This window comes from Scyliorhinus torazame, chromosome 22 (assembly GCF_047496885.1).
Source record: "Scyliorhinus torazame isolate Kashiwa2021f chromosome 22, sScyTor2.1, whole genome shotgun sequence".
NCBI classification, from domain to species: domain Eukaryota; kingdom Metazoa; phylum Chordata; class Chondrichthyes; order Carcharhiniformes; family Scyliorhinidae; genus Scyliorhinus; species Scyliorhinus torazame.
The window spans coordinates 18700063-18712562 of record NC_092728.1 but is presented as its reverse complement, the minus strand read 5'-3'; the positions used below and the strand labels follow the sequence as shown (position 1 = coordinate 18712562).

General features: G+C 51.0%; 1 protein-coding gene across 1 annotated transcript in view; it reads left to right on the top strand.

Moving 5' to 3' along the window:
* LOC140399446 (plasma membrane calcium-transporting ATPase 3-like) overlaps nt 1-12500 on the top strand; it is a 177136-nt gene that overhangs the window by 35976 nt on the left and 128660 nt on the right. Inside the window, exons 6-7 of the mRNA XM_072489023.1 lie at nt 1437-1679; nt 11991-12232. Of these exons, the coding sequence (XP_072345124.1) occupies nt 1437-1679; nt 11991-12232 (485 nt within the window). The remainder of the gene's footprint in view (nt 1-1436; nt 1680-11990; nt 12233-12500) is intronic.

Sequence of the window (12500 nt, the reverse complement as noted above, 5' to 3'; positions counted from 1 at the left end):
GTGTGAGTGTGTGTGAGGGTGAGTGTGTGTGTGTGTGTGTGTGTGAGGGTGAGTGTGTGTGTGTGTGTGAGGGTGAATATGAGTGTGTGTGAGGGTGAGTGTGAGTGTTTGTGAGGGTGAGTGTGTGTGTGTGTGTGAGGGTGAGTGTGAGTGTGAGTGTGTGTGTGAGGGTGAGTGTGAGTGTGTGTGAGGGTGAGTGTGAGTGTGTGTTGGTGTGTGTGTGGGTGAGTGTGTGTGTGAGTGTGAGGGTGAGTGTGAGTGTGTGTGTGTGAGGGTGAGTGTGAGTGTGTGAGGGTGAGTGTGAGTGTGTGAGTGTGTGTGAGAGAGTTTCTTTGTGTGAGAGTTTGTGAGTGTGTCAGAGACTTTAGGGGCGATTCTCCCAAATGGAGCCCATGTTCGCGCTGTCGTGAACGCCGTCACAAAACGGGCGCGGAGACGACCGATTCTGACCACCACAGGGGCCCAGCACGTCCCCGCAGGGGCTCACGCTACTCCAGCCTCCTTTGCGCCAACCCGCACACGGCGGGGGACTTATTTAGCGCCCCGGCCCCGACTAAAGTGGAGGGGAGTGGTGTGGGGGGGGGGGGGTTGTAGGGGATGGGATGTGGGGGGGGGGTTGTAGGGTTGGGATGAGGATGGGGAGGGTGTAGGGGTGTGGGGGTGGGGATGGGGGGTGTTGGGGGGGGGATGGGTGGATGGGGGTTGGGTTGGGGGGTGGGTTGGGGGATGGGGGGGTGGGGGGGATGGGGATGGGGGGGTGGGATGGGGGGGTAGGGTTGGGGATGGGATGGGGGGATGGGGATGGGGGGGTGGGATGGGGGGGTTGGGTTGGGGGTGGGATGGGGGGGATGGAGTGGGATGGGGATGGGGGGTGGGATGGGGGGGTAGGGTTGGGGGTGGGATGGGGGTATGGGGGTGGGATGGGGGGTGGGATGGGGGGGTAGGGTTGGGGGTGGGATGGGGGGATGGGGATGGGGGGGTGGGATGGGGGGGTTGGGTTGGGGGGTGGGATGGGGGGGATGGGAGTGGATGGGGGGTGGGATGGGGGGGTAGGGTTGGGGGTGGGATGGGGGGGATGGGGGGGGGATGGGGGGTGGGATGGGGGGGTAGGGTTGGGGGTGGGATGGGGGGGATGGGGGTGGGATGGGGATGGGGGGGTGGGATGGGGGGGTTGGGTTGGGGGGTGGGATGGGGGGGATGGGGGTGGGATGGGGATGGGGGTGGGTGGAGGGGGGATGAGGATGGGGGGGTGGGATGGGGGGGTTGGGTTGGGGGGTGGGATGGGGGGGATGGGGGTGGGATGGGGATGGGGGTGGGTGGAGGGGGGATGAGGATGGGGGGGATTGGGGGGGGGAGGTGGGTGGAGGGGGGATGGGATGGGGGGGTGTATGTTTTGTGTTCCCTGTCCTGATCCAGGCCCCTCTCCTCCCATCCAGAAAATGATGAATGACAATAACCTGGTCAGACACCTCGACGCCTGCGAGACGATGGGAAACGCCACGGCCATCTGTTCCGACAAGACTGGCACCCTGACCACCAACCGCATGTCTGTTGTCGAGGCCTTCGTGGGGGGGGTCTTTTACCATGATGTTCCCAGCCCCCGCAAAATCCCCAAGGAGACATTGCAGCTGATTGGATACGCGATTGCCGTGAATTGCGCCTACACAACCAAGCTCATGGTAAGTCTGGTGAAAGTGTGCTCGGAGCAGCAGGGGCGAATGTGTGACTGGGGGACAGGCGCACCCACGGTATGATGTATAGTGTCACATGGTAATAGACGGTGTGTCGAGAGACGCTGAGAAAGATTGGCACGAAGGTAATGCTTAGACAGGGCAATATGTCAGAGATCTGAGTGGAGTTACGCACCAATCAGAAACAGCTTATGTTTAGGGCAGCACAGCAGCACAGTGGTTAGCACTGCTCCCTCACAGCTCCAGGGTCCCAGGTTCGATTCCCGGCTTGGGTCACTGTCTGTGCGGAGTCTGCACGTCCTCCCAGTGTGTGCGTGGGTTTCCTCTGGGTGCTCCGGTTTCCTCCCACAGTCCAGAGACGTGCAGGTTCGATGGATTGACCATGATAAATTGCCCTTAGTGTCCAAAAAGGTTAAGTGGGGGTTACGGGGAGAGGGTGGAGGTGTGGGCTTGGGTAGAGTGCCCTTTCTAAGGGCCGGTGCAGATGGGCCGAATGGCTTCCTTCACCACTGTTGATTGTGTGATCCCAGAACTCTGGACCTCCCACCTCCTCTGAGGGGTCCTCCTCAATCCCTACAAATCACCACCGATATGAGCCAAATGATGATGTAGGGCGCCCGCAATCCTGCCGCAGACCAATCAGACGCATTCTCCGGAGCGCCATCGGGGTCGCCAGTCAGAAGGGTGCGGTGGCCAATTGTTGCGCTGCAAGATGCCACACCCTGCGATGTGGTAACTGACCCGGCCCACTCGTATTTCAGTGCCATGGCGGGCAGGAGGGGAGGGGCTCGATGGTCAAGGGCAATTTACCCCCGAGGTGGCGAGGAGGCAATCTCACCACTCACGATCCACACCCCGACCAACACCCACACTCCATACAGGACAGGACCAGTTGCCCTTCTCCTCCAACCTCTGCCACTCGCCAGCCCACCTAGCTGGGTCGTGGGGGCGAGACCCGCGCAGACACGGGGAGAATGTGCCAACTCCGCACGGACAGTGACCCAGGGCCGGGATTCGAACCCGGCTCCTCGGCGTCGCAGTCGCAGTGCTAACCACTGCGCCGCATCCCACCCCCCCCCCCCACCCCCCCCACCCCCGCTCAAATGGTATTCTGAAAGAGAATGTTATGGCCCAGGGTTTAGAGAACCCCAAAGTGTATCATGGAGTTCACCTGACCCACAACTTTTAATAGATTGTGGTGTGGGGAGCACACGGCCCACTCTACAGGTGTGGGACAGCAGAAATGGAAAAGTATTTTTTAAAGCAAAACAATGTTTATTCTATAAACTCAAGTTAACCTTTTTAAAACATACAGTGAACATCTTAGCAACCATCAATTCAAATACAACCCCCAAAGAATACAACACTAAGTAATCCTTAATAACTTCCCAAACAACATCCAGAAGACAGAAGAAACACCTTTTAACAGAAGCACATCAGGTTTACATTCACTACGGAGAACATTTATAATTCTGAATTCACCAAATGATCAAGAGATAGTCTTTTCATGGCAGAGAGATCAACAGTACACCTGCTCTGTCTGGCTTCAGCTCCAACACTGAAAACGAAACTAAAACACACCCTGCAGCATACAGCCTAAAACGAAAGTAAAAAGCCTACAGACAGCCCAGCTCCACCCACACTCTGACATCACTGCAGTAACATGAGCAGCCAAACACTTCTTAAAGCGACATTCTCACGACAAGAAGGAGAAGGTGTTGGACTTTGTAACTCAGGGAGAAAAGATAAATCTAGACGATTCTGAATTTGACATTCCTCAAATTAGATTGGACAATGAGGAAGTGATAAGAAACAGGGATAAATAGTTGAGTTACCTTCCGAAGGAAAATCAAAGTGACCTAAAAGAGTTATTACAGTCCCATAGGGCTGTAAGTGGGAATAAATTTTGATGCACAAAAATAATTCTACATGGTGTAGATGTAGGTAATGCTACTCCAATTAAGCAACATCCATACTGGCTCAATCCAATAAAGTTAGCACAGGTACAAAAGGAGATCGACAGCATGTTTAAGAGTTATATCATTGAAGTGAGTTGCAGCGATTGGAGTTCACCTATTGTGATGGTACTAAAACCGGATGGAACAGAACGATTGTGTGTGGATTATAGGAAAGTCAGCGATTGGAGTTCACCTATTGTGATGGTACTAAAACCGGATGGAACAGAACGATTGTGTGTGGATTATAGGAAAGTCAGCGATTGGAGTTCACCTATTGTGATGGTACTAAAACCAGATGGAACAGAACGATTGTGTGTGGATTATAGGAAAGTCAGGTGCCTATCCTATTCCTCATTTGGAAGGCTGTGTTGAAAAGGTGGTACAAGCAGAATTTATTCGCAAACTTGACTTACTTAAAGGATATTGGCAATTGCCTTTATCAGACAGGACGAAGGAAGTTTCAGCTTTTGTGACGCTAAATGGTCTGTATCAGTTTAAAGTTATGCCGTTTGGAATGAAGAATGTGCCAGGAACTTTACAAAGATGAACCAACAAGGTCATTTCTGGACGCAACAATTGTGCTGTGTACATGGAGGAGCCGGTGGTGCCCCGGCAAATGTGGAAGGGACATTTAACGGAATTATTCAATCGACTACAGGAGGCTGGATTGGTGGTAAACTCGGCTAAAAGTACGGTAGCATTGTGGATAGCACAATTGCTTCACAGCTCCAGGGTCCCAGGTTTGATTCCGGCTTGGGTCATTGTCTGTGCGGAGTCTGGAAATCCTCCCCGTGTCTGCGTGGGTTTCCTCCGGGTGCTCCGGTTTCCTCCCACAGTCCAAAGATGTGCAGGTTAGGTGGATTGGCCGTGATAAATTGCCCTAAGTGTCCAAAATTCCCCTTAGAGTTGGGTGGGGTTACTGGGTTATGGGGATAGGGTGGAGGTGTTGACCTTGGGTAGAGTGCTCTTTCCAAGAGCTGGTGCAGACTCAATGGGCCGAATGACCTCCTTCTGCACTGTAAATTCTATGAAAAAGCTGAAGTCACATATCTAGGCCATACAATTGGACGTGGTCAGATGGCCACACAGAATGTGAAAACAAAAGCTATTGGGGAGTTTCCAATACCATTAATGAGGAGAAGTTCTGAGATTCCTGAGCATGAGTGGTTACTACCGGAAATTTGTGCCAAACTTCAGCAGCGTGATTGCTGAAAAAGCAGGAAATTTCAGTGGCCGTTGGCGTGTCAGGAGGCATTTGACAATCTGAAATCTGTGTTAACCACCAGGCCAGTGTTGGTGACACCTAGTTATGCCAACCAATTTAAGGTGGCAATTGATGGCGAGTAATGACGGTGTGGGTGCTGTGCTGCTACAGGAAGACAACAAAAACATCGAAAGGCCTATTGGTTATTTTTCTCGGGAACTAAATATTCATGAAATTAAATATTCGACCATCGAGAAGGAGTTTGGTATTGGCGTAACAACATTTTGACATTTATGTTGCTGACAATTCATCGGAGACAATTGTATTTACAAACCATAATCCAGTAAAGGTTTTGGAAAAGTTTAAGGTTCGAAATGCGAGACTGTTTAGATGGAGTTATTGGGAGCGGTTATTGGGTTACGGGGATAGGGTGGAAGTGAGGGCTAAAGTGGGTCGGTGCAGACTCGATGGGCCGAGTGGCCTTCTTCTGCACTGTATGTTCTATGGAGTTCATTGTTGCAAAAATTTAATTTAAAAATTATACCTGTCGCAGGAAGAGGAAATGTGATTGCTGAGACTTTATCACAACTTTGAAATGTGAGAAGACTGGAATGGTCGAAGGTGGAACTGGATTATGCTCATGATTTCTTTTGCCTGTTTAAAATGTAATATGATGTGTATCTTACAGAATATTAGCTGTGTTTAGTAATGAGAACTGTTTAGAGTTAAAAAGTCTTTGGAAAACTGAAACAATTTGATTTCCCATTGCTGGTTCATTTCTTTTAAGGGGGGAGGTGTGATAAACATGGGAATTTCAGATCTATGATATATATTTGGTGCAGTAACAGTTGAAAGCCTGGGTCAGTGTGTGTTTGACCGCTGCAGCCATGTTTTTAAAAGATATCCTAGTTTGAAAGACAACTAAACTTTTGGGAGCCAGGAGTGCAATTAAGCCATCGTTTTTTAAAAAAAGCTTGGGCAAATGCAGTTTTGTTTGGATTAAGGGGTGATGAGAATCATGGAATAATACAGTGCAGGACACATGACACTGCACTGACACATGAAAAACACCTGACCTGCTGACCTAATCCCATTGGCCAGCACTCGGCCCATGGCCTTGAATGTGGTGACGGCCAAGTGCTCATCCTGGTACTTTTTAAAGGATGTGAGGCAACCCGGCCCTCCCACCCTCCCAGGCCGTGCGTTCCAGACCCTCACCACCCTCTGGGTAAAGACGTTTTTCCTCAAATCCCCCCTGAACCTCCCGCCCCTCACCTTGAACTTGTGTCCCCCTCGTAACTGACCCTTCAACTAAGGGGAACAGCTGTTCCCTCTCCACCCTGTCCATGCCTCATAATCTTGTTCCCCTCGATCAGCTCGCCCCCTCAGTCGTCTCTGCTCCAGCGAAAACAACCCCAGCCTATCCAACCGCCCGGCGTAGATTTTTTAAAATAAATTTAGAGTACCCAATTCTTTTTTTCCAATTAAGGGGCAATGTAGCGTGGCCCATCCACCCACCCTGCACATCTTTTTGGGTTGTGGGGGTGAGACCCATGCAGACGTGGGGAGAATCCTATTTATCGATCGACGAAAGCTCAGCCTTCAACACCATCATTCCTGCTAAACTCACCTCCAAACTCCGTGGCCTGGACCTCGGCTCCTCCCTCTGCGACTGGATCCTGAACTTTCTAACCCACAGGCCACAATCAGTAAAGATAGGCAACAACACCTCCTCCACGATCATCCTCAACACCGGTGCCCCCACAAGGCTGTGTCCTCAGCCCCCTACTATACTCCTTATACACCTACGACTGTGCGGCCAAATTCCCCTCCAACTCAATTCTCAAATTTGCTGATGACTCCACCGTAGTGGGTCGGATTTCAAACAATGACGAGACAGAGTACAAGAACGAGATAGAGAATCTGGTGAACTGGTGCGACGACAATAATCTCTCCCTCGATGTCAACAAAACGAAGGAGATTGTCATCGCCTTCAGGAAGCGTAGTGGAGAACATGCCCCTGTCTACATCAATGGGAACGAAGTAGAAAGGGTCGAGAGCTTCAAGCTTTTAGGTGTCCAGATCACCAACATCCTGTCCTGGGCCCCCCATGCCGACACTGTAGTTAAGAAAGCCCACCAACGACTCTACTTTCTCAGAAGACTGAGGAAATTTGGCATGTCAGCTACGACCCTCACCAACGTCTACAGATGCACCACAGAAAGCATTCTTTCTGGTTGTATCACAGCTTGGGATGGAGCCTGCTCTGCCCAAGACCGCAGGAAACTAAAAAAGGTCGTGAATGTAGCCCAGTCCATCACGCAAACCAACCTCCCATCCATCGACTCTGTCTAGCATAATTAAGGGCCCCACGCACCCTGGACATGCTCTCTTCCACCTCCTTCCGTCAGGAAAAAGATACAACAGTTCGAGGTCACGTACCAGCCGACTCAAGGACAGCTTCTTCCCTACTGCCATCAGACGTTTGAATGGACCCACTTCGTATTAAGTTGCTCTTTTCTCTACACCTGGCTATAACTGTAACATTATATTCTGCAGTCGCTCCTTCCTTCCCTATGTACGGTATGCATTGTTTGTACAGCATGCAAGAAACAATACTTTTCACTGTCTACTAATACATGTGACAATAATAAATCAAATCAAATCAAATGTGCAAACACACAAACAGTGACCCGGAGCTGGGATCGAACCCGGGTCCTCGGCACCGTGAGGCAGCAGTGCTAACCCACGGCGCCACCGTGATGCCCTCCTCTCTTGGTAAGTTAAATGTTCCACCCCCGGCAACATCCTGGTGAATCTCCTCTGCACCCCCTCCAGCGCAATCACACCCTTCCTGTAATGTGGCGACGAGAACTGCACACAGTACTCCAGCTGTGGCCTCACCAAAGGTCTGTACACCTCCAACATGACCCTCCCTGTGTAGTAAATCATATTGCAGCTTGGTAAGATGATGCCATTTCTGGGGGGGGGAGCTAAGGTATCAGATATTTTTGCAGAAAGCCGGTCATTGAAGTTTTGATGAAACTGTGACCAGGAGTGTGGGTGATTGAGTGTGTATGTGTGTGTGTAAGCAGTTTGCTCTCTGAAGTTCAATTAAAAGATATGTCGGCAGACAGACGAGCAGTGTGGTTGGAAAGGTGAACAAACCAGTTGAAACAGCTTCTGAAGACAGACAGCTAGAGTTTCTGCATGGGTCTGACAGGGGTCAGATCTTGGCTTTAAAGTAGCGGTCTCTCTTTCTCGAAGAACATCTCTGTACAACAGGCATTCCTGAAGGCAAATGGTAGTCAATGTGGATCGAGAGAATATATATTAGAATAGATGGCATTGAGGTACGTAGGGAAGAGGTGTTGGCAATTCTGGACAGGCTGAAAATAGATAAGTCCCCGGGACCTGATGGGATTTATCCTAGGATTCTCTGGGAGGCCAGGGAAGAGATTGCTGGACCTTTGGCTTTGATTTTTATGTCATCATTGGCTACAGGAATGGTGCGAGAGGACTGGAGGACAGCAAATGTGGTCCCTTTGTTCAAAAAGGGGAGCAGAGACAACCCCGGCAACTATAGACCGGTGAGCCTCACGTCTGTAGTGGGTAAAGTCTTGGAGGGGATTATAAGAGACAAGATTTATAATCATCTAGATAGGAATAATATGATCAGGGATAGTCAGCATGGCTTTGTGAAGGGTAGGTCATGCCTCACAAACCTTATTGAGTTCTTTGAGAAGGTGACTGAAATGGTAGCCGAGGGTAGAGCAGTTGATGTGGTGTATATGGATTTCAGCAAAGCGTTTGATAAGGTTCCCCACGGTAGGCTATTGCAAAAAATACGGAGGCTGGGGATTGAGGGTGATTTAGAGATGTGGATCAGAAATTAGCTAGCTGAAAGAAGACAGAGGGTGGTGGTTGATGGGAAATGTTCAGAATGGAGTACAGTCACAAGTGGAGTACCACAAGGATCTGTTCTGGGGTCGTTGCTGTTTGTCATTTTTATCAATGACCTAGAGGAAGGCGCAGAAGGGTGGGTGAGTAAATTTGCAGATGATACTAAAGTCGGTGGTGTTGTCGATAGTGTGGAAGGATGTAGCAGGTTACAGAGGGATATAGATAAGCTGCAGAGCTGGGCTGAGAGGTGGCAAATGGAGTTTAATGTAGAGAAGTGTGAGGTGATTCACTTTGGAAGGAATAACAGGAATGCGGAATATTTGGCTAATGGTAAAGTTCTTGAAAGTGTGGATGAGCAGAGGGATCTAGGTGTCCATGTACATAGATCCCTGAAAGTTGCCACCCAGGTTGATAGGGTTGTGAAGAAGGCCTGTGGAGTGTTGGCCTTTATTGGTAGAGGGATTGAGTTCCGGAGTCGGGAGGTCATGTTGCAGCTGTACAGAACTCTGGTACGGCCGCATTTGGAGTATTGCGTACAGTTCTGGTCACCGCATTATAGGAAGGACGTGGAGGCTTTGGAGCGGGTGCAGAAGAGATTTACCAGGATGTTGCCTGGTATGGAGGGAAAATCTTATGAGGAAAGGCTGATGGACTTGAGGTTGTTTTCGTTGGAGAGAAGAAGGTTAAGAGGAGACTTAATAGAGGCATACAAAATGATCAGGGGGTTGGATAGGGTGGACAGTGAGAGCCTTCTCCCGCGGATGGATATGGCTGGCACGAGGGGACATAACTTTAAACTGAGGGGTAATAGATATAGGACAGAGGTCAGAGGTAGGTTCTTTACGCAAAGAGTAGTGAGGCCGTGGAATGCCCTACCTGCTACAGTAGTGAACTCGCCAACATTGAGGGCATTTAAAAGTTTATTGGATAAACATATGGATGATAATGGTATAGTGTAGGTTAGATGGCTTTTGTTTCGGTGCAACATCGTGGGCCGAAGGGCCTGTACTGCGCTGTATTGTTCTATGTTCTATGTTCTATGAGAGCTGAGGTGGGTTCTTTTGTTGTTTGAGTGGAATAAAGATAGGAGTTAAGGCTGTGGGTGAGTGAGTGTGCGAGTGAGTGTGTGAGAATGGGTGTGTGTGCCTCTGTGAGTGAGTGCGTGTGACTGTGGGTGTGTGTGAGTGAGTGTGTGAGTGTGTGGAAGTGTGGGTGATTGAGTGTGTGTGTGCATGTGGCTGGGTGAGTGTGTGGGTGTGAGATTGTGTGTGAGACTGTGTGTGAGAGTGTGTGTGAGTAAGTGTATGTGTGAGCATGCGTGTGTGTGAGTGTGTGTTTGCGTGTGTGAGTGGGCAGACTGTGTGTGTGAGTGTGTGTGTGTGAGGGTGAATCGGTATTAGGGGGTGAATTCAGGAAGAAGCTCTTTACCCAGAGTGTGGAGAATGTGGGACTCGCTCCAACGGGGAGTGGGGAGAATGTGGGACTCGCTCCCACAGGGAGTGGGGAGAATGTGGGACTCGCTCCCACGGGGAGCGGGGAGAATGTGGGACTCGCTCTCACGGGGAGCGGGGAGAATGTGGGACTCGCTCTCACGGGGAGCGGGGAGAATGTGGGACTCGCTCTCACGGGGAGCGGGGAGAATGTGGGACCCGCTCCCACGGGGAGCGGGGAGAATGTGGGACTCGCTCCCACGGGGAGTGGGGAGAATGTGGGATTCGCTCCCACGGGGAGTGGGGAGAATGTGGGACTCTCTCCCACGGGGAGTGGGGAGAATGTGGGACTCGCTCCCACGGGGAGTGGGACTCGCTCCCACGGGGAGCGGGGAGAATGTGGGACTCGCTCACACGGGGAGAGGGGAGAATGGGGGACTCGCTCCCATGGGGAGTGGGGAGAACGTGGGACTCGCTCCCACGGAGAGTGGGGGGAATGTGGGACTCGCTCCCACGGGGAGTGGGGGGAATGTGGGACTCGCTCCCACGGGGAGTGGGGAGAATGTGGGATTCGCTCCCACGGGGAGTGGGGAGAATGGGGGACTCGCTCCCATGGGGAGTGGGGGGAATGTGGGACTCGCTCCCACGGGGAGTTGGGGGAATGTGGGACTCGCCCCCATGGGGAGTGGGGAGAATGGGGGACTCGCTCCCACGGGGAGTGGGGGGAATGTGGGACTCGCTACCACGGGGAGTGGGGAGAATGGGGGACTCACTCCCACGGGGAGTGGGGAGAATGTGGGACTCGCTCACACGGGGAGAGGGGAGAATGGGGGACTCGCTCCCACGGGGAGTGGGGAGAATGTGGGACTCGCTCCCACGGTGATGGGAACTGTGGTGTTCCTTGTATAGTCGCCAAGGTAGCTAAAAGTCGTAGTGTTTGCAAAGAACATCAAGCAATATATTTAAAATAAAGCTGGTTTATTTACAATACTTTAAATGGTTCACACACTCTACTGAGTAACAGCTAATAAAGCAACAGTATTAAATGTATGCTACAGTAATCTATAATGCCTTTCAAATACAACTAACGCTCCATCTCAACCTCTCTCTCTCTCTCTCCCTCTGACTCTCTCTCTCTCTCTGTCTCTCTCTCTGTCTCTCTGTCACTCTCTCTCCCTGTCTCTCCCTCTGTCTCTCTCTCTCTCTCTCTCTCTCCCTCTGACTCTCTCTCTCTCTCTGTCTCTCTCCCTGTCTCTGTCTCTCTCTCTGTCTCTCTGTCACTCTCTCTCCCTGTCTCTCCCTCTGTCTCTCTCTCTCTGTCTCTCTCTCTCTCTGACTCTCTCCCTCTCTCTCTCTCTGTCTTTCTCTCTCTCTCTGACTCTCTCTCTCTGTCTCTCTCTCTCTCTCTGACTCTCTCTCTCTGTCTCTCTCTCCCTCTCACTCTCTCTCTCTCTGTCTCTCTCTCTCTCTCTCTTTCCCTGTCTCTCTCTCTCTCTGTCTCTCTCTCCCTCTGTCTGTCTCTCTCTCTCTCTGACTCTCTCTCTCTCTCTCTCTGTCTCTCTCTCTGTCTCTCTCTCCCTGTCTCTCTCCCTGTCTCTCTCCCTGTCCCTCTGTCTCCCTGTCCCTCTCTCTCTCTGTCTCTCTCTCTCTCTGTCTCTCTGTCTCTCTCTCTCCCTGTCTCTCTCTGCCTCTCTCTCTGTCCCTCTCTCTCTCTCTGTCTCTCTCTCCCTGTCTCTCTCCCTGTCAATCTCTCTCTCACTCTCTCTGTCCCTCTCTCTGTCTCTCACTCTCTCGAACTCCACAGGCTCCGGTTGTTAAGGGTGGGCTCCCTCTGCAGCTCGGCAACAAGACAGAGTGCGCGCTCTTGGGTTTTGTGAACAGGCTGAAGATTGATTACCAGCAGATTCGCAAACAGATCCCCGAAGAGGAGCTCCACAAGGTTTACACCTTCAACTCAGTCCGCAAATCGATGAGTACCGTTATCCGAATGCCGGACAACAGTTTCCGCCTCTTTTGCAAGGGAGCCTCAGAGATCCTGCTGAAGAAGTATGTATAGAAACTGTAGTGATATCATGGGTTGTAATTCACCGACTGAGCACTAGGAGTCTCACTAGTATATAAGTGGATGTTAAAGTCAGCTGACCTCAGACTAGCCGGAGGAAGTTGAAGAGAGAGGTTGCTTGGCATGATTATACTGTTTTTCATCTGTTGTTTTGTATATAGTTGACCCACAGTTAATGTTAATTAATCGTTTATAGCTTTAGCTACAAGTGTTCTGGTAATAAATCAGGCCCTCCGACAAGAACATCACATG